Source organism: Primulina tabacum, chromosome 13, assembly GCF_025594145.1.
Source record: "Primulina tabacum isolate GXHZ01 chromosome 13, ASM2559414v2, whole genome shotgun sequence".
NCBI lineage: Eukaryota > Viridiplantae > Streptophyta > Magnoliopsida > Lamiales > Gesneriaceae > Primulina > Primulina tabacum.
The window spans coordinates 33616683-33638454 of NC_134562.1; the positions used below are offsets into that span (position 1 = coordinate 33616683).

The window sequence follows — 21772 nt, forward strand, 5'->3', positions numbered from 1 at the left end:
TTTGTAGAGGATCGTTTACTGAACGATGTTATTATGTTATATTGAGTAATGAAAAGTTTGTTATTGCTCAAAATATATATATATATTACAAAAAATACATTAACATAATCAATAACAGACTCGGGGGATAAGTAGGAAATATAGATATTTGTGAAGGGCTATTTTGGTCTCTCGACACGACTTGATAAGCTAACAGCAAAATCCAAAACCTCGGCACTCACACACACTAAGCCGCCAACTCTGTGAAAAAGAGGAGCAGAGCAACAATGGCGTACATTCTCAGTGCTCCGACATCTGCTTCAGTGTACCACGAAATCCATCTCTTGTTCCCCTTTATCTCCACTCCAAGTCTGCTTCAACTCAGACCACCATCAAGAACTCTAAAATTTCACTCCCCGAAGCCTTTCTTTAGCGTCACAAGAGTTTCTTTGCAAGAACAGACAGTCGCCATCAAATCAAGAGATGCTGACAGCCCAGATGAAAAGGCCATATCTTCATCGAATCCTAACGTCTGGGTCAACCCGAAGAGCCCCAGAGCTTCGAAATTGAGGAAGAAATCTTCTGATTTCAGGTACGCTTCGTTAGTGAAAGTTGCGCAGTCCTTGGATTCTTGTGGGTCAGTTGAAGAGGATATATTGAGTGTTTTAGGTACTCTAGGAGACAAGATTGTCGAACAGGATGCCGTGATTGTGTTAAATAATATGTCGAATACCGAAATTGCATCCCTGGTTCTTAATTATTTTCAAGAAAAATTTAAAATTAAGGGGCGGGTTGTTTTGTATAACGTGGCTTTGAAAATATTTAGGAAGTGTAAGGATTTGAATGGAGCTGAAAAATTATTTGGTCAGATGCTGGAGAGGGGTATCAAGCCGGACAATGTTACTTTTTCCACCATAATCAGTTGTGCTAGACATTGTAATTTACCTGATGAGGCTGTTGAGTGGTTTGAAAAGATGCCATCTTTTGGGTGTGTGCCTGATTATGTCACTTACTCGGTGATGATAGATGCTTATGGGAGAGCAGGGAACGTGGATGTCGCTCTAAGTTTGTATGATCGGGCAAGGAGTGAGAAATGGCGTCTTGATGCCATAACTTTCTCTACTTTGATTCGGATCTACGGTTCTTCAGGGAATTTTGATGGGTGCTTGAATTTGTACGAGGAGATGAAGGCTTTGGGGGTTAGACCTAATGCAACTGTTTATAACACTTTGTTGGATGCAATGGGGAGAGCCAAGAGGCCGTGGCAGGCAAAAAGTATCTATCGGGAGATGCTGAGTAAAGGGATTGAGCCTACTTGGGGTACTTATGCTGCACTAATTCGGGCATATGGCAAAGCTCGATACGGTGAAGATGCACTTGCAGTTTATAGAGAGATGAAGGAAAAGCAATTGGAGTTGACTGTTATTTTATATAATATTCTTTTGTCAACTTGTGCTGATGTAGGATTGACTGATGAAGCTTTGGAGATTTTCGAGGATATGAAAAGTTCAGGGACATGCACTCCAGACAGTTGGACATTTGCCTCCATGATCACCATATATTCTTGCAGTGGGCAAGTTAAAGAGGCTGAGGCTACGTTGACTGAAATGTTGGAAGGTGGATTTGAGCCTAACATCTTTGTATTAACTTCACTTATCCAGTGTTATGGAAAAGCTGGCCTTATAGATGATGTTGTGCGCACATTTGATCGGCTGTTAGAGTCAGAAATAACTCCTGATGAGAGGTTTTGTGGGTGTCTTCTTAATGTCATAAATCAAGCCCCGAAAGAAGAACTCAGCAAGCTGACCGGTTGCATTGAGAAGGCTAATCCCAAGCTCAGTGATGTTGTCAAACCCCTCGTTAATGGAGAGGATATTAAAGGAGAAATCTTCAAGAAAGATGCTGGCGAGCTCTTTAATTCTATTGGCAATGATGTCAAAAAAGCTTATTGCAATTGCTTGATTGATCTTTGTGTCAATCTAAACCAGTTGGAGAGGGCTTGCGAGTTGTTAGACCTTGGGCTTACACTTGAAATATACACTGATATGATGTCTAGAACTCCAACACAATGGTCTTTGCATCTGAAAAGCCTTTCTCCAGGGGCAGCTTTGACGGCACTCCATATATGGATGAATGACTTGTCCAAAGCTCTCGAAAATGGCGAGGAATTACCATCTTTGCTCGGTATTAACACAGGGCATGGGAAACATAAATTTTCCGAAAAAGGCCTAGCGGGTGTTTTTGAGTCGCACTTGAAGGAACTTAATGCTCCATTTCATGAGGCGCCTGACAAGGCTGGCTGGTTTTTGACGACAAAGATCGCAGCAACATTATGGTTGGAGTCCAGGCGTTCCCACGAGGTAGCTGCTGCTTAGATGAAATTCTTTTAAGCTGGTGCCATACTGCCATTAAATCAGCGGGGATCTTTAGACAGGCATCACAACGGTATCTTTTGACACAAGGCATCACAATGGTACAAAGTGTTTCTCAAACTCATTTCCCTAAATTTATTCTGAATCTGCTACCAGAGGGAAGTTTTGTATTGTTATTGAATGCAATATAAGGTATATGAGCTGTTGAAACCAGTATTAGTTATCAATTTTAAATCATCCTAGAATGGATTGTGGAGGCATAAATTTCCTACGGGATATTGCTAGCGTACAAGCCAAAAGCTTTATGAACTAAAAGAATTATCAAAATTTCAAAATCTGAATTGTATTTTCTTTCTTAGTGATGTCCAAAGCACAAATCTATGGCAGAAGAGAAAAGGCTGAGGCATTTCTCCTTCTAAATATTTAACCTATTCAGGATTCAACAGATCAGCTTTTGTTAGCATTCCTGAATTATCAATATCAAGACTTCTAAACCCGGCCATCACCACTGCGATATCTTCCTCGCAAATCTTCCCCATCTCTTTGAGCTTATACACAACAAATTCAGCAGCACTGTATGAAAAAAGAAAGAGAGTCTATAAGATATGCTCGAGTCTTGATGATGGATATGTCCAAGAAGAAGATACATACTGAGATTCTAAATATCTAGTTGAAGGACAATCCATGACTAAACATAAACTTTGAAAATTTTAATGTAGTTGTCATTTTAGTTACTTTTGGATCACCCACGGTCGAAATCATGTAATTATTTTCTTTATCTCACTACTTTGTCATTATCAAGATCAGCAGCTTCAAGATCTGAAACTGTCAACTGCCTTGAAAGAACCCACAGGATCCACAAACACAGATATCGTATTGATGAATGAAATGGAACCCTAAAACACAACAGGAGAGAGCTAACGATAAAGGAATGGGAAGTGCATGGGAAGAACTATTATGGTAATGGCACGATCCATTCGTACCTGAACGAACAGAAGCAAGGAAAGAGGATTAATTTATTGGAAATTAAAATATTTACATCTTTTTCATATTAGAATTAGAGTTAGAATTAAATTTTCAATTATAATATTCAGTTCATCTCAAAAAAGATTGGTTATATAAACGCGAGTGTATAAGTGTGTGTGTGTGTGTGTGTGTGTGTGTGTGTATAATAAAGAAAGAATTACTTCAAAAACTTGCAGTTTATGATCAATAGGTTAATTATAGATTATTTTTAAAAAAAATTGGATTTTTGTCCTAAAATCCAAATAAAAAAATTCAAATTTTTAATAGAAAAATCGCAAGTGAATTTTAGAAAATTAACGACTAGGATAAATACATGTTTTCCTATTCATTTCATGATATGTTGATGTATTGAAAAATATTGTGTTGTAATTGAGAAATTAGATGCAAACATATGATTAAAATTGACGTTTATTTTAAAATAAATATTCTAACATAACATTTACTAGAACATTTTTAAAATTTGCAATATTATTTATCAAGTTAATTGTGATAGTTTATTAATTGAATAATTATTGTTAGGATCAAGCGCTTATCATTAGACCAAAAATTATAGTTTAATTTTTTTATACTTCTGTTAGCGCAGAACGCACATTCTAAGGTGCTAATGAGTGGGACTGTTATGCTAACGCTGAGAGGTGCGTATCAATCTGTTAGTGCTCTTGCAACTCGCTATTTTGGCGGGCCACTAAATTGTCAACCCACCCAACCTTCTATTTTCCTATTGCCGATCATGTCCTAGAAAAGACAGTATTACCTGATAAAATCTGATGTCATTTTTTTACTGCCACCTAGCCAACCTGATCAAGCGACACAACGTCAGCAACTTGACGTGCCAGAACTTTCAGAAGGTCACTCATCACAGCTCTCCTCTCATTAATGCACACTTAATCCAATAATTTTAAAATCTGATTTATTTGTACATTAGAGAAATAAAAAAAATATAAATAAAATATATGTTAAGGTTCTCAAGCGATCATGATCCCGAAATAGTTGTTATATGTTTGTGGCAAGTTTCCATCAAGTCGTTTCATTCGCAAGAAAAATGTATGTTAAGGTTCCCAAGCGATCATGATCCCGAAATAGTTGGTATGGTGAGCTTATTCGATCCAACAGCCGATAAGAGTTGAAGTGTGTCAGTGATGCGTTTCCTATCCTTGTCTGTTATATGTATAGGTTTTAACAATTGACACTTTCTTCCTCCTTCGTTCAAAAGAACTACATCAGATGATGTGTTTCCTATCCTTGTCCGTTGGTTTATTTGGAACGGAAAAGATAGAGACATGTTTACTTCACCACATCACGACCCTTAGGTTGATCAAATGAAATGATACTGTTTCGTGGCCAAGGACTAGATATTCAAAGAACGCAACCATTTCTAGGCGAAAACAGGAGATAGTTTTGGTGGAAAATGGCAAGAGATGATAGCCAGAAGCTAATCCAGGGGAAGGCAGAGCAGTGTATAAAGGCATAGTGTTCTAGTAGTCTTCAAAGTTCAATACATAATCTTCCTACTGTAATTTCTTTACTTGCACCGGGGGAGATTTCCTCCTTATTCCTTGACTTTATTAGTTATTTGCATGTTCAAGTCCTCTTTTAATTCTTGAATACGTCTGCATTGCTAATATCTAAAGATAGAGATGTAGATTACCACCTAGATCCATCCTGATTGCTAAAAACTCAAAAATAGAAATTGTCTCCATCGGAAGAAATTATTAAATAAAAAAACATTTAAGTGTACTCTGCAATTTCACAACTAATAATTATAATCATATGAAAAATCGCTCAAACCAACCATAGCTGACAACACCTGAGAAACAATGAAAAAGCCTCCACCGATTATTGCCAGTATAAGAATAGCAGAGATGGGATTCTTCAGCAGCTCCACTATAGGCTGCAAAAGAGTGTAAATAGCACCAGTACTTACTGTCAAAACAAACAGTCCATATCTCCTCATATTGTCCCAAAATTCTTCCATCAATGGTCCTTCTGGACCCAAAGCAAATGCCTTTTGATGATCGTCAAAACCCATTAACAAAACTGCAAGCCCTAAAGACATTGCTCCAAAGAACACGATTCTTGAATGCCCTTTTGAGATAACTGCAGAAAGTTCATTTCTTGGGTGAATTTTGGACTTGAGAGAAACAAGATTAACGAGGGTTCTGTCATCATGGTTTGATTTTCTTCCAGTTCTTTGATTTACAAGTGATGGTAAAGACGAAATGGGGTTGAACTTGGCTTTTTTGTGGATGATTCTTGGGGAATTTATGGTCAGATTGTGGAGATTTGAGTGCATGAAGTGGAGTTGAAGCCTCGAAGTGTTCATCTTCGTCTGCTTCTTTTAAGGTTAGTTGAGGTTTGGAAAGAAAGCAGATTGATAAACGGGTGGTGTTGCCGTGTTGGTGCGGAGGATTTAAACTTCTTTTCTTTTTCTTTTTTTGCTTGCCTTATCTTCTAGCAACAAATGGGCCTACGATTTTGGACTTCGCATTCTAGTACCTCAATATCGTGGCCCAATCAATATGAGATGTACAACCTGCGCAAAAGACAAACTATCATTGATGAAGACACAACGCTTCCAGTGTATGACTAGAGTAATTTAATGGGGTTTTCTTCCGGTTCTCAAAATTTTCTTCACTTTGCGTAATAGTCTCGATGTTGATCTTGGAAATATACAGATTTATTGAGTTGTTGGATTCTTGGAGAAATTGAACATGAAGTGTACAACCTAATCTTGATGCAGGATATCCGTTAACAAGAGATACAAATCCATTGAAATTTCACTCAATCTCTCGTTTCAAATACTATTCTAGTATTCACGTACGTAACTAAATTACACATCATGTACGTGTACAGTGAACGTAACATGTGAAATTCACCTCTATATACCAAGCGAGAAATAAGTGAGCCGTTCATAGAATAGAAGATTTGTACAAACAATCTACACCCTTTGAAAACATTAAACATTGCCAATCTTCTTCACGATCGTCTGCGAGGAGCTCATGGATATTAAGCTTCATAAATATTCTTCTTTCCATCCCTTATAATCAACGGAAACGGCAATGATGAATTTCTGCTAAGCTGCTTCTCCTACAGCCTGTAAAAGAATACAGATACAACCCTAAGTTTTTAGCCCAATACGTTGGCGATACCTGACATAGATCATCACATGTTGCAAAAACATCAATAGCTGGAGCATATATCGATCTTGTCGCTGGAAATATCATTGCAGAACCAATCCCTTCTTCAAAAGCAGATCATATACTCTGTCAATTTTGGTTCGATCAACTTGAAAGAAAGAGTACGCATCGGATTTGTTGGATAAATTGCCAATCATAAACTGTATGGTCATTTCCGCCTGAAGTTTAAGAAAATCAGGTGGCGCTAACCTGATCTCGTGGCACAGTTGTTTCTCCTGTCAATGGATAAAATTATATGGATAAGCCCACGGTTAAGCCACAAGTCTGATTTAACAAAAAAACATTGGTCAAACTTAAAAAAAAACAAAAAAAAAAACCTCTCTAGTGCATTTGATTACACTCAAATACACTTGGAAAAGGTTAATTCCCAACTTTGGCCGCAAGACTCTTGTTGTGCAACTTTTCGGTCTTCTTAATCAATTGTGACTTGCAGCCTCGTATCAACAACTCAGTAAAACCTACTACACATCGCCATACTGTATAAGCTATAGTTGGTGGTGCAACTCAGTTTTTAAAATCCAACGTCAGTCCAAACACCAAGTTATGATCATTTTGTCCCATAAATACATACAGGAAAATAGAGACCATTTTTATTTCTCAACAATCCCCTTCCAGTAATTATTAAAGTTGTAATTTATGAAAATCAAACACATGACTCTCTCTTTCGCCGACTACTGTATCTAACAACGGCCATTGTACCAAAACATGTAGAAGATTATGACACAATACAACCCCGATCTTTTAAATCGTATAACACCAAAAATGCTGTAGTTTAATTCCAGTATGCAGACAAAGGATAACAAGGATTTCTCCCCAACAATATTTCCAACTTCAAGATATTCATCGATCTTTTAATCTCAAAAAGTCTAATAAAAACTCGTAACACTCCAGGCTAGTTCAATGAAAAATTGCTTTTCTATCACAGCAAAGAGTAAGACTTACAGACTCAGATAAACAATTTGCAGCAGAAAACGAAACGATGTCCATATCAGTCTGAGTTGAGTTAGCTTGGACGGCCGATGGTGTGTTCGAATATGCACCAAATGAATCTGAGGAAACAGGTATACTCAGACTTTCCTGGCTGCTTGGTCCAGCCTGATAACTTTCTCTCAGGCTAGCATCATCTTCAGCCTCACGCCTTTTTTGCTCAAGATATCTGTCAGCTTCGGCTGAAGAACGACAACCGGCAGCTCGTGCTTCCTGAATACACATCTCCAAAAGTTAATTATACGTAATATATTCACTAAATCTAAAATCTATTAAGATTACAAAATTTCAACTAAATAACCTATGCAAGTGATTAATGATAGTCTACCATTGAAAAACTTTATTACCAATCATTATCCTTCCACTATTCTGAAGCACATCAAACAATGTCCAGCAAATGTCTCTAGGGTGTCACATGCAAAAATCTTATTCTTAGAACACACCACAATGAGTTCGAACATAATTTATAAAATTCCTCGTATTTTGCATTATTTAACAAAGCTAGCAACTTACATTTCAAAATATAGGATATACCTTAAGTTCTTGAATTCGTTTTAGAATCCTGTACTCTGACACAACAGTTTTTAGAAGTTCTTCGTGCTCCTCCTTCGAATGGAAACGCATGAAGACATCATATCGCCAGCATAAATCCTTCTCTTCTTGAGATAATTCCTTACGAAATGGACTAGGATGGAGTATGTTCCTATCCAGAATGAAATCCTTCCTTCGTTTACGCTCATCAAGTCTGTAAAGATTAATCTCAGTAATGAACTCGAGAATATTAGATACGTAAGCTTATTGTAAGCAATCGATGAATTTATTAAACAGAATTACTAATGGACTAATGGAATATATGCAACATTGCAGCATAAAGAAACTGAAAAGTAATCTCTTGTGACTAGAGAGACATTAACCATATGAGGTAAGCCAAATTGGTGGATTTCACTCATAAAGCTTTGAAAGGAGTATAGATAGCCAAAACCTCTGATATTTTGAGTCTGACGAACAATACCTCTTTGAATATATACGAAGCACTCGCAGTTTCAACTCACGCTCCTCTTCAGTATCAGTTTCCTTGAATTCCATATCAGCCAACATTTGTTCCGCGTCATTATCATATTCAGGATCAAACTCTTGTCTTTTTGCATTATAACCACCTGAATCCGGCAAAGATGGGGCCTCGATCTTTGCTGATTTTGGTTTGTTCCCACCAAAACTCCTCCCTGACATATGATCTGCAGGAATATTAGAAAGAAACGCAAAATTTCCCAGAAATTGGAACTAATAATAAAACTAAAACAAGTCACTCACCCTCCATTTTTAAAAGATCACCCTGATCCTTGATGTGGGCCATGTTGGATGCCTTAACTTTCGCTCCGGTAAAATTTTCTATATTAATAGTTTCAGAAAATCTTCTGCAATGAGAAGAAGACAATTTGCCCCTTGGTTTCCAGTTAAAACATAATTCTAATTACCTGCCATGGAGGTGGAAGGTAAACGACCTGAAGGACCGCTTTTGTATGAATCTTCAACTCTAAAATTCGTATAGATGATTAGAAGTGCTTAAAGATAATTGAAACATTTTTTAGAAAATGATGAATATACTTGACTCTCGAGGGAGAGAACAGAGATTCCTCCTTTAGCTGAAGTTCCCCTGGCAAAGAAATCCAAGTAAATTATTGGTCTATATTGTTAGAAAAGCATCTCAATTGAGAATGATGTGATGCATGGGAGACAATATTAACTTACGGCCACCTAGAGGGGTTCTAACATGCAATGAAAGAAATTGTTGAATTCTCCTACGAGTAGTGAATAGACTTCCTAACACAAGTTTGACACATCCTTAAAACATTACACTGCTAATTACCATACTTTCCATCATTTAAAAATTCCATACAAAAGTTAAACAAATAATGCAATTTACACAACTGCCTACTTAACCTTCGACTGTCGTACAAAATTTTCAAGCTTTTACCGAATTGCGTCCAAACAAATCCACCAAGTAGGTTTCGAAAGCAATATGAGGCCAATTTCATGCATGCCTGTTTTTTTACTGAATAAAGTAGTCAAAAGTCATCCCTTAAGTTCTATGAATGATTATAAAGAAAACAGTTCCTGTCCATGAGTCGTGACATATATGCTAGAACATAAGCAAATTACATAGTATTTCAGTGTTACACAATTCCCTAATAGCTAAATATACAAATGACGGACTCAAACCTGACTAATCGATGCTAGAAAGAACAACAAGGAGAAAATGCGAAGAAAAGTAGAGGACTACCCATAACACCGACCTCTTTTGTCATCAAGATGCCCTTTAGCCATAGCAAGGAGTTCATTTCTATTTTTACCCACTACATGTGTCATGTCCTGAGGAAACAAACGTATATCTTGTAGCACTGCTTGAAGGAAAAACACTTCTTGGAAGCAACTTAATTATGTAAGAAATCATACCGGTATAGGAAAGTGAGGCGAGTTTAGATAAGCATTCCTATAATGTTCTATACATGCTTCCTTTGTCTTTGTCCCAACATGCTCTGCGACTTCTGCCCAGTTACACATGCCATACATTTCAATCCCCTGGTTAAGGAACATTTAATGAGGCAAAAAACAAAGCTAAGATTTTCAAGAGAAAAGGTGATACTTTACATATCAAGGGTCTGATAAACAGTAAAAAAATAACAAATCACCTCCAGAAGTAGCATTTCTTCATCGGCATTCCATTCTGGACATATGAGAGGAAAGGATAATATGTCCTGTTAAAATTACACTTTGAAGACCATCAGCAATGTGAGCAGCTACATCACTCAGCAGTAACAAATAAAATCATATGGAAGAGAATCAATGGATAGAGAAAAACACAAGCATATTCATAGTGAAAAACATTTAGAAACAGAACTGATTTAAGATATATTACACTCTTCTCGTGTTATGTTGTAAGCAGTTTGTCCAGCAGAAACTTTAAACGACACAGTAAATATGCACCAAAATATACACTGCGTTATCAGCATTAGCACATTGAAATACAAACTATGTACTTACAGAATAGAGTTAATAAAAACATCTATGACAAAAGTAAGTAACCTCAATTTCAAAATATAGAATGCTTTGTGTTAAAAATAGAAAAAAAATTCAGATGAGAAACTGACCATAACCCGATACCGATGACCACTTTTGTGTGGATGAACCTCGGCTCCTACTGAGAAACACTCAATGCATAGGTCAAAATCAGAACATACACCACATTTTATACGAATTCTCCCAGTAATATCTTTGTTACAATAGTTACAATGGTATAAAGCCCTTTTTCCTTCACTTGTACCCGGACCTGAGCATTCAAGAATTAAAAGCAGGATATAAACAAGTTTAATGTATTGCACGTCATATGCACGTCTTATAACATAAATTGTATAAATATCACACAAAACAAAACCTAACTCCAAAGTCATCTACAATAATATGCTTTCTAGTCATCGACCCAAAATACGTAGATTGTGGACTCCTATAAGATGATTAACTGCAAAAATTTAAGTGTCACTTAATATTGCAAAATCATTAACTGAGTGATATACCCAAGACAAGATGCTAGACATGGAAGGCAAAAGACTAATAAATGGCCACCAGATCCGTTTCACTCCATTCTCTTTTAACACATTACATTCAAATATAGCCATAGTGAACTAGTGGAAGAGAAAGATAATAAAGAAGAGAATCTACCAGCAGCAAGAGATTCTATGTTTTCTCCACTTGATGCGCTCTTTTTTCTCCTTGATCTGCGAAAAAGCACCTGAGTATTTGAAGAATCGAAGAGAAGTATACTGATTAAACCGTACATAAAAAGAAAAAGGAATAGTGATAGAAAAATACTAAGACACAGTTCCACTTGATATATTGGAAAAAGGATAAACCTCATCGCATCACATAATGCAGAAAATCAGGAGCGATATTAATTAGTTAGACAGCAGAACGACACATTCATTTTTTGTGCAAAACAAAATATTCCTGACAATGCTTCAAACTTTATACTTCAAAAAACACAGTCACAAAACCATATCCCAATACAAAGAAATGAACTTCGTCATTTGTGGCATTGCACAAAGGACCATTCAATCAAATAAACTATATCCCCGTATAACTCAAACAAACAACAAAACATCAAAGCTGACTGTTAATGCCATAAATCTTAGCAGATGATAAAAACACCAAAGATATTATGCACCCATTAGCATAGGCAACAGCAAGATAATACCCCCAAAAAAAAAAGCTAACCTTTGACTTGGATCTTCTTCAGAATGAAAATTTCCACGAGAACGACCCATTTCAAGGATCGAGCAGACAAATTTTACACCGTAAAACGAAACTGTGAAGCGTGCGTAATTGATCTAAAAATACATCGAGTCTTCATGGGAGCCAATCATTTCAAAGGAAAGCACAAGAATTAAGTTTGTACCGTAGCGTAGCTCAACAAAGAAGTTTCGGGTATCTCTCGTGAACCCTAAATTCCAGTAAGAACTGAAAAGATTCAAGAAAGAAGCTGCATTATTTTGCTAGTGTGAGGGAAATGTTCCGACATGTTTCTTTATGCGCTTTCCTTTATCCCGAAAACACGACTAATACAAAATTATTATTTACGACTTTAAGACATTTTAATTATATTATTATAAATCAATGATCTCATTAATGTCATAAATTAATAATTATTAATTCTTTAAAATTACAAGCATAATTATGAAAATTTATTGAAATATAATTATATTTTTACTTGAAATTCAAGTGTCGAATTTTAATTCTAGTTTGACATTTTATTACTGTCTTTTTATACACTAAATAAATTTTATATGAGTAGTGAATATAATAAATATTATTTGATTTACTTTTATGTTAATCCAAGAAAACGATAAATACATTAATTAGTAAAAGATAATGATTTTTAGTATACTTAAATATATGTTATGTTTACTGATGTGATAATTCACTTTTAAAAATGATAAGTTATGAATTAATTAATATTTCTTTAAATTAATAATATTGGAAATAAAATTTTATCTTTCCAACATTATTAATTTATAGCTATTTTATTGTAATTTTAATAATAAACTATTTATTCCCAAAAATCAATTAAAATCAACTTGGACTGGATAGCAGTTATATTAGCTTGGTTTATTTTTCAGATTCATCGCACAGAATATTTTTGTAAGTAAAAACTAAAACAAAGTAAAATAATAAATATTACAAAACTTAAAATTTTATTATGAATATAATACCCATTAATTAAAAAAAACATATAACTATGGAATAAATAGGCCTGACCCGAACCCAAAGTTTAGCTGCCAACCTTGGGATCAACCGTACCATCACAAAATGGGCCTGGGCCAAGTTAAGCTTTGAAACAAACGTTCGAGGCAAAGTAAAAGTGAGATCGACAAGGAATTAACATAAAAGAAGATACCAGAGATTATCTATACGCTTTCAGGTAAGTATAAAAGCATACAGATACACTATCTGAACAAATTATACATGTATATTATATTATCAAAACTCTCACGGATAGGGCCATATAAGATTTGTTACCCGACTGATACTCGTATCCGACCCAAACGAGTTCGAGTCACTCAGTTACCCATCAGACTTGGACTCGTTGTCGTATCTAATACAACCAAGTTAATTTATATAATCATTTGTCATCATTAACGCATTATGTATATAAGTTTATAATGAGTATGTCTCTTGTGAGACGGTCTGACGAATCTGTATATGTGAGATATGTCAACCCTAACGATGTTCACAATAAAAAGTAATACTCTTAGCATAAAAATTAATATTTTTTCATGAATTACCCAAATAAGAGATTCGGCTCACAAAATACGACATGTGAGACCGTCTCACACAAGTTTTTATCTCTTATAACGGTAGTACGTAGACATGTATGGTCTAGGAGGATTAAATCAAAATGATTTAATACGAGTACACCTTAAATTAGGGCATATTCAAAAAATTGAGCTTGAATATAAAATTATTAATTAATATTTTATTATTATCTATACCTATATATTAAGGATGCCCGAGACAAAAGTGGACACCAAATTTTTCTCCCAATTTTGCCCTCATATAGTATAGATATTACACTTTTATTTTTGTTTTTTTTTTTAAATTTAACAAACATTTTTTTTACTTTTTTTTTAATTTCAATAATTCAAATATCAATTTAATCCCTCGATAATTTGTCAAATTTCATTTTAGTCCATCGATAATGATAAAAAATACTGTATACACACGCAGCGCGGGTGGAGATCGACTAGTTAGAATAATTTGTCATTGGTAGGTGCAAGTTGTTCAACTGTCAAGAACGTAAATCATCAATCATGTGCCGCGTGTGCTATGTAATGACTTGACTCGTCGTTGAAGTCGTCCCTCAACTCGTATTTAAATATCTCCAAACATAATTTGTTTAAAAAAATATAAGAAGTAATTTGACGGAAAGTCAGACCATAGAATACTGGAGGGAATATTATATATATAGATGGAGTTGTTTCCGAAAATAATAAGTTTTTGTTAAAAATAATATACTATAAAAAGAAATATTATCAAATATAATATATTCATCTATAAGATTAAAAATTAATTTCACTGAAAGAAAAATTTATAATGGTACACACAATAATTATGAAATATATAATAAATAATTTAATTAGTATTTACACATTTTTTTTGTAATTCATTGAATAAATAAATATTATAAATAAAAAAATTTGAAAAGAAATAAACTATCATGAAATTTGAAACAATATATTTATAAAGTGAAAAATAAATACTAATAATTTTTTTATGATAATGTATTACGATATAAAAAAATGTCATAAATCAATATTATAATTAAAATATTTGTCGACGTATTTATAAAAAATTACTCAGGGTATATAAAATATATTTTCTAAATTAATTTTAATAAATATGACGTAAAACAGTCTCATGAATTTATACCCGTGAGACGAATCGATCGAATTCATATTTTGCGTGAAAAAATATACTTTTGACATAAAAAATAAAATAATTTCTCATAGGTTGGGTCGTGCATGAAGCATGTGTCACAAAATTGACTCATGAGACGATCTCAGAGTAGTTCTTGTGAATTAGTTTTAATTTATTTCATTTAATTTCGGCTACGATTTTGATTTTTGTGTTACTTTTATCTATTAACTTATAACTACTCTCTACAATATAAAATAAAATATAGAATTTTACATAATATTGTGTTTTTCAACTTTTTAATGAATAGTATTGTTAGAACATTTTATGTTCGCAATATTTATTTTGATGTTAACAAAACTTGTTTATCTATTTATAATAAGTTTACCTAAGTGCGCAGAAACTGAAACTGACTAGGCATCAAACTGATCAGTTACCAAGCTTAAACTGAAGCTATCGAGACACAAATTGAAAGTGCCCAACTGATCGATCGAACTGAACCAAGACAACTGAAATATCAAGAGCAGTTCAACTGACTATCCAGTTGATAGGTGATTCAGCATAAGACCTTCAGAAGCCCGGCCAGATATCTATTTGATGGAACAAATTCAAACTGCAACGTATTCATTAACTGAGTCTCACTGTACGTTCAACCAAACTCCTATAAATAGAAGCCGAAGCTCAGTGAAGACGATGATGAGACTTGACGAGTGAAAAGATAAAATAAATAAAGGGCACAAATATTGCATATCAGCTTACAAGAAGCAATCAGCCCAGAAGGAACACTTCATCTTCTTATCAGCTTAGTTTAGAAGCATATTTCCCTCAGTGTGTGAGAACACTTTCGGGTAGTTTTCAGATATCAGTTCTCACACACGCACGCACCACCACCCAAAATACAGTCTTGCACAAAGACGTTAAACGTGTGTGTGTAGTCTTTGATACATAGACGTTAAAGAAGTGTTGGCTGGAAGGTGCTGTCTTCAGTCATAGCTAGGAGTTCAGTTTAGGCAGTAGTGTAAGTCCTAGCAGAGTGGGTTTATACAAGTGTTTGTATAAATCAAAGTCTTCTGGTGTGTCCTACCCGAGGAGGTAGAAGGGATGACGTAGGAGCAGTTGAAGTCTCCGAACATTCATAAACATATCTTGTGTATTTAACTGTTTAATTATTGTTTTCAAACTGATTTAACCAGTTAGAGCATACGTTAGTTCAGATCTCATCATGACTGAACTAATAAATGCAAAAACTAATATATTCTTTTGGTTATTCAGTTACACATGATATACAAATATATCAGTGTTTCTTAACGAAGTATTATTTCGAGTGTTTTACGCTTAGTTCTATATCAAACTCAATCTAATTTATCGGTGTATACATTCTTAGAACACGAACTATTGCAGCTCTTGGAGAATATTTTATTTGAAGCATCCGAAAAATGTTCAGCAAACGATCCTTCAAGTGTCATCGTGAATTTTTGGTATATTAACTAACCGTAAATCGATATAATATGATTGAAAATATGTTTAGTAGGGTTGAATAAACACTTTAAATATTTTTCCTTAACTTTTGAAGTCAAGCTGGATTAACATCTCGAAGTTGATTAACAATTGTACGAAGTACTAAAAGCCACTAAAAGTATTTAAAACTATGGAAACGTTTTTGTGTTTCAAAGTGAAATGATATTCTCAAACTATAATAAAAAGTAAATGCACATAATAAAAATTCAATAATTTGTTTACGGAAATTCGATATTCGAAGACAAAGCTTATATGTAGAGAATTTCAAATGCTTTTGAATACATAAGCGTATTGTAATACTCAGTAGTCCAAAATTATGAAGCTCTGGTCTCTTTATAGGAGATTATTCAAAAATTAATACATGTAATAGGTATGCACAATTGTGCTATATTAAAATCGTTAATAAATGTAATATGTATGTCAACTGTTTATATATCCCGATATTTATTCAGAGAATATCACGTGTCCTTATCAGCTATCTAATCACATTACCTGAACAATAAATTCTTTTGACGGCTAGCTCAAAATAGAAATTAACGACTATTAAAATCTCTGAGGAGAGATACAAGCATGTAAATATTTTGTCATATGTGAGAAAACTCCCGAAAATAATTCACAGACAACTGGTTGATTGTGTAGAGAATGTTTTCGTATCGATTGACGCACAACTCAACTTGACTATCTCAATGACTCAATGTATTGGCTCAATAAACATTTTTTTCCATAAAAATCAGTCTGAATTTAAGTCCATATTTTATCTTTTAACATGATATTATCATAACATATCTTAACTAGAACGTTAGCAATAATTTTTTTAACATGTTATCAAAATTTAATCATTTTTGAATTTTTGAAAAATATTTATTTATTCTTTAAATTTTATAGACAATAGTATATGATTTTTTCTTAATATATATGTTTTATTAATTACAGTTTCATTCAACCAATATATAGAATGCAATGATAAATAAGTCAATTTTATGACAGAAGATTGTTATATTCATATTAACATTATCTAAAATTGTATAAATTTTTTTATATAATAATATGTTGGTGTATAATAATTGTCTCTGCTGAGTAGATAACTTGAAACGTGACGCTTGAGATGTTGTACGATTTAAAATATTTGAGTTGCACAGTTAACATCACATATAGATTTCGATAAATAGGCAAATACTCAGTCTTACAATTGGAATCAAAACCAATGTCATGAATTTGATCTCAATGATTGCAAATAGTCCAATAATTGGATAGAGATTGTAGGTATGCAATAATTGTCCATGATTGGTAAAACAATCGAAACATGATGTCTGAGTTGCTGTATGATTTAAAAGATCTGAGTTGCATCATTATCACTAGATGTAATTTTTTATAAAGTGACAAGCTATGAGTCCTACATAATGCTTTATAACAATATTTGAAATTTAAATAAATTCATTACATTATATCAATATTTTAATTAATTATTTAAACAATGATATTTACTAATTTTAATCACTAATTATATAAAATAACACTTTATGCATTGTACGAGTGAGATACCGAGTATAAATTAAACAACAGTGGCTTAGATTAATTAATTGTAAAAGAGCGTCAGTGGATGAAAAGAGTACATCCCACAAAGTGATGCTACTGTTGCTTTTGGATCTTTATTCCATCTGCAGGCTAAAAATGGACGGACTCTAAAGATTAGACGGCAACAAAAGATGATCAAAGGTGAAAATGACACTACTGAAAAGACAAAAACTTATGCGAGACAATACCACGAGTCGTATTTTGTGAGACGAATATCTTATTTGGGTCATCCATGAAAAAATATTATTTTTTATGCTAAAAGTATTACTTTTTATTATGAATATCGGTAGGGTTGACATGTCTCACAGATAAAGATTCGTGAGACCGTCTCACAAGAGAGCTACTCAATTAAAAATATATTCGACGATTGAAATTTTGCATTTTAAATTAATTCACCTTTCACTTACATACTACACTGGAACAACTTATCCGTAAAAAAATCATTGGATTAGTATGAACCTTACAAAAATAGGTCGGACATCCCACAATCCAACGGTTGACAATACATCGATAGAATGAATCCAATGGTTAGACGTCGTGGCACATGAATTAGCTCAACAAACTACGTCGAGTTTCGGTATGCATTTCATTATATTTTTCTTTCGAAAGAATTTGTACATCAACACCTTGTGTTCGCTAAACTTATGCAAAAATGACATATGAAGAAGATTCGAGATTATGTCAAGAGATGTAATGAATAAGTTGTCAAAATTCTTTTGAGTCGAATACAATTTTTTTTTATTAAATTTGAAACACTTAGAGTAACTAAATTTTGATTTCATAGTCTGTTTTAATAATTATATATATTAATAGAGTCTGAAAACTTTAATGTAAGTTATATATAACTCTCAACACATATAGTTTTTATTTTTTAATTATCAAGGTTCAATTCCTATTTACGATATGCTTTTTTCTGTTTCTTTTTTTTATTTATTTATATATCAAAATTGCAGTGCAGTCCTTATTATTTTTTATAATTAATTTTTGATTCTCATTTAAATATAAATTAAATAAATTATAAAAAAATAAGTGTCCTAGTATTATCTATTCTATTTTATTAAAGTTGAGCGGAACTATTTAGGAGGACACCAACTTTTTCTTCCAATTTTACCTTTATATGATATTAATATTACATTTTTGTTTTTTTTATTTTGTTTTTTTTTAATTTCAACACACAATTTTTTTTATTTTAACAATTCAAATATCAATTTAGTCACTCCATAAATTGTCAAATTACACTTTAGTCCATCGATGGATGATAAAAATAATTTGTACACACGTGAGCGTGTGCATAGTTAACTAGCACGAACAAAGACACCGTGATTTCAATTGCGGAAAACCCATTCACATCAAACGACGCATAGTCGTCGAAGATGAACACACGAAGAAAAGAATGCGAAGGGGTGGGTGGGGTCTGCAGGTTTTAGCAGTGGCATTTACGTAGTAAACTCATAAATGAAGGGTAATTAACTGATTTGTATACACCGGAAGTTTCTATTCTAAGAAAATTCATTACTTGAATTACTTGCCTTTCGTCGATAATTTTATAAGCTCCTTCCGCCTGTCTCCCCCTTCGTATGTCGGTTTCTGTGTGAGAAAATTCACGAAATCTCAGCAGATTTTGTCCATCGAAGGTAAGATTAGCGGACCCAGTCTCCTGATTTCTTGAATTTAATTAGTTTCATTATTGGTGCGTGATTAATGCTTGATTATACATTTTGTATCAGCTTTTTGACTTCGAAGATCTCTTTGTTTTGTCAATTTTTACGTTACGTCTTGGTTTCATTTATGATCTTTGGCATATGGGATTTTGTTGGTTAAATACGTTGTTTTTCTTGATGGATACTGTCACTTAATTGGCATCCAAGACCTAAATTTTCTTCTAACTTGCCCATTTGTGTCATTCTTGTTTTTAATGATTTTACCTTCCGTACAAGGCAATTAATAAATTTATTTAATGAAAAATATACTCCGATTTATCCATGGGAGGATCATGTTTGTTCAAAGGTGTTGGCTGAACATTGGTTGACTTTTCGTTCGAGAGACGTCAGGCACACAGTCTTGTCAAAGATTTTATTTTGCAAACGGAGGGAGGTGCGATAGAAAATATAGCCGGCCCTATGTATGCCTGTACATGTGAAAATCTGAATACAAGAGTTGTATGGTTGCCTTTTCTTTTTTGAAGATTGTGATTTCATATAGTCGGTCATTTTTAAAACCTGCCTCTTGGTGTCTTAACTTGAAAGCCTCTGGTCATATGTTTTCTCCATGGCAGATTTGTTGCTCCTCGTATTCAAACATAAAGGTGGCAACTTTCGGGAGCTGTATTTGTCGTAGTATAGATTCACTATATCTGCTTAATTGAGGTAACAGTACTGATTCTGTCTCTTGAGATGCAAACCTCCCGGGATATTAAAAGCCAAGGCACCGTTGTTTCATTTCAAGCTGACGCTGAAAATTTTTTCACTCTCGAATCTACACCAGCAACCAATTATGCTGCCATCTACAATTCACCTTCAGCTGTTAGTGTCTCCTCCAATATGAGCACTTTTTCTCCCCAATTATCGAACTCTCACTTTTCTGATCTTCATTACTCGTCTGAGAATACTTATGGATCACCCTTTAGTGGGTCATCTGGTGTTGATGACGAAAACAAGTTGATGCAAGCTCTGTGGGTTTTGAGGAATGAACTGTTGGGGCCCGACTCAGATTTCGAGGATAGTGGCTCCTTCAATGGTGTTACCTCACAACTTTCTTTTTTCACTGGGTACGACAGAATTCTTGAGATGGCCCCCCAAATGGACCTGAAACAATTGCTCATTTCCTGTGCTGAAACAGTGTCAGAAACTGATACAGCCTCATTGTCTGATCGAAATGTTGCAATATCAGCTGCCGAAGCTCTAATGGACATACTGGAAAAAAGGGTTTCTGTATCGGGTGACCCTTTGCAAAGATTAGGTGCATACATGCTAGAAGGGACCAGGGCAAGATTATTGTCCTCTGGAAGCATAATATACAAGAAGCTGAAGTGTGAGGAACCTACAAGCTCCGAATTAATGTCTTACATGTCCGTGCTTTATGAAATATGCCCATACTGGAAATTCGCTTATACGTCTGCCAATGTCACGATCAAGGAAGCTCTGGAAAATGAGGACCGAATCCACATAATCGACTTTCAGATTGCTCAGGGTAGTCAGTGGATGGCCATGATTCAGGCCCTTTCACGCTGTCCAGGCAGGCCTTCGTATATCCGCATCACAGGTGTTGATGATTCCCAGTCTGCTCATGCTCGTGGTGGAGGACTTGAGCTTGTTGGCCAGAAGCTAGCAAAACTGGCGGATTCGTGCGGAGTACCATTCGAATTCCATGGCGCAGCTATGTCGGGACGTGAAGTCCATCTTGAAAATCTTGACGTTCGACCTGGAGAAGCTTTGGCCGTGAATTTCCCTTACATACTACATCACATGCCAGATGAGAGTGTGAGCACAGCTAATCATAGAGACCGCCTACTTAGACTTGTGAAGAGCTTGTCACCAAAGGTTGTCACCATAGTCGAACAAGAATCCAACACAAACACTTCAAGATTCTTCCAACGTTTTTGTGAAACCCTAGATTATTATATGGCCATGTTTGAGTCCATTAATGCAGCACAAGCAAAGGATGATCGTCAGCGGATTAGAGCTGAGGAAAACTGTGTGGCAAGGGACGTGGTCAATATACTAGCTTGTGAGGGTGCTGATCGGGTCGAAAGGCACGAGCTTTTTGGTAAGTGGAGACAGAGACTTATGATGGCCGGATTTTCTCCAATTCCATTGAGTTCATCAGTTAATGGCGCTGTTAAGGAGATGTTGAAAAATTATAGCCCAAATTACAGAGTTGCAGAAGCGGACGGTGCTCTGTTTCTCGGGTGGAAGAACAGAGCTATGTCAACATCATCTGCTTGGAGATGATTTATTTTTCGTTTTAGAAGGAAAAAAACACTAGAGATAATAAGTTTAGTTTTCTTGTTTAGAGAATTCTCACTTGTAAAGCTTCTATTGTTACAAGTATCTTTAATATATCAATACTTAGATAACTTTGAAGCGTTCATACATTATGAGGCCAAGATTTTGACGAATGATTACACCTTTACGGCAAAATCAGCCTTGATAG

The 21772-nt window shown here is 34.6% G+C and overlaps 4 protein-coding genes across 8 annotated transcripts; 2 read left to right on the forward strand and 2 right to left on the reverse strand.

The window, feature by feature from the left end:
* Positions 1–180: 180 nt before the first annotated feature.
* On the forward strand, positions 181–2709 carry LOC142522213 (pentatricopeptide repeat-containing protein At4g16390, chloroplastic). Its single transcript, XM_075625400.1, has one exon. It carries the CDS (start codon positions 267–269, stop codon positions 2352–2354), a length of 2088 nt encoding a protein of 695 aa, XP_075481515.1. The 5' UTR covers positions 181–266; the 3' UTR covers positions 2355–2709.
* A 2358-nt stretch (positions 2710–5067) lies between these two features.
* Positions 5068–5851, reverse strand: LOC142523254 (uncharacterized). The gene has a single exon (XM_075626984.1). It carries the CDS (start codon positions 5698–5700, stop codon positions 5131–5133), a length of 570 nt encoding a protein of 189 aa, XP_075483099.1. The 5' UTR covers positions 5701–5851; the 3' UTR covers positions 5068–5130.
* A 257-nt stretch (positions 5852–6108) lies between these two features.
* LOC142523253 (transcriptional adapter ADA2b) lies at positions 6109–12124 on the reverse strand. Of its 4 annotated transcripts, none has more exons than XM_075626983.1 (13): positions 11831–12123; positions 11279–11334; positions 10711–10889; positions 10252–10317; positions 10016–10141; positions 9856–9931; positions 9167–9215; positions 9037–9095; positions 8873–8950; positions 8574–8784; positions 8096–8306; positions 7517–7774; positions 6109–6789 (listed from the first exon to the last, which is right to left on the reverse strand). In XM_075626983.1, exons 1-13 carry the CDS (start codon positions 11878–11880, stop codon positions 6598–6600), a joined length of 1611 nt encoding a protein of 536 aa, XP_075483098.1. In that variant the 5' UTR covers positions 11881–12123; the 3' UTR covers positions 6109–6597. The 4 variants fall into 4 exon arrangements, with proteins under 4 accessions (XP_075483098.1, XP_075483097.1, XP_075483096.1 ...); XM_075626982.1 differs by having other exon boundaries at positions 8574–8796; XM_075626981.1 differs by having other exon boundaries at positions 10711–11334; positions 11831–12124.
* Positions 12125–19129: 7005 nt separating this feature from the next.
* On the forward strand, positions 19130–21695 carry LOC142521717 (scarecrow-like protein 13). 2 transcript variants are annotated; one of them, XM_075624862.1, is made up of 2 exons: positions 19130–19254; positions 19896–21695. In XM_075624862.1, exon 2 carries the CDS (start codon positions 20014–20016, stop codon positions 21568–21570), a length of 1557 nt encoding a protein of 518 aa, XP_075480977.1. In that variant the 5' UTR covers positions 19130–19254; positions 19896–20013; the 3' UTR covers positions 21571–21695. The 2 variants fall into 2 exon arrangements, with proteins under 2 accessions (XP_075480977.1, XP_075480978.1); XM_075624863.1 differs by lacking the exon at positions 19130–19254 and adding an exon at positions 19276–19714.
* The last annotated feature ends 77 nt before the right edge of the window (positions 21696–21772 follow it).

What these genes read in the sequence shown, in the direction of transcription:
- LOC142523254 (XM_075626984.1), bottom strand. Translation starts at nt 5,700, where the DNA reads ATGAACACTTCGAGGCTTCAACTCCACTTCATGCACTCAAATCTCCAC.
- LOC142521717 (XM_075624862.1), top strand. Translation starts at nt 20,014, where the DNA reads ATGCAAACCTCCCGGGATATTAAAAGCCAAGGCACCGTTGTTTCATTT.
- LOC142523253 (XM_075626980.1), bottom strand. Translation starts at nt 11,010, where the DNA reads ATGACTTTGGAGTTAGGTTTTGTTTTGTGTGATATTTATACAATTTAT. An exon ending in GTCATCGGTATCGGGTTATG is followed by an intron (nt 10,318 to 10,710) that starts GTCAGTTTCTCA and finishes TAATTTTAACAG; the next exon opens with GACATATTATCCTTTCCTCT. An exon ending in AACGAATTCAAGAACTTAAG is followed by an intron (nt 7,775 to 8,095) that starts GTATATCCTATA and finishes ATGTGTATTCAG; the next exon opens with GAAGCACGAGCTGCCGGTTG.
- LOC142522213 (XM_075625400.1), top strand. Translation starts at nt 267, where the DNA reads ATGGCGTACATTCTCAGTGCTCCGACATCTGCTTCAGTGTACCACGAA.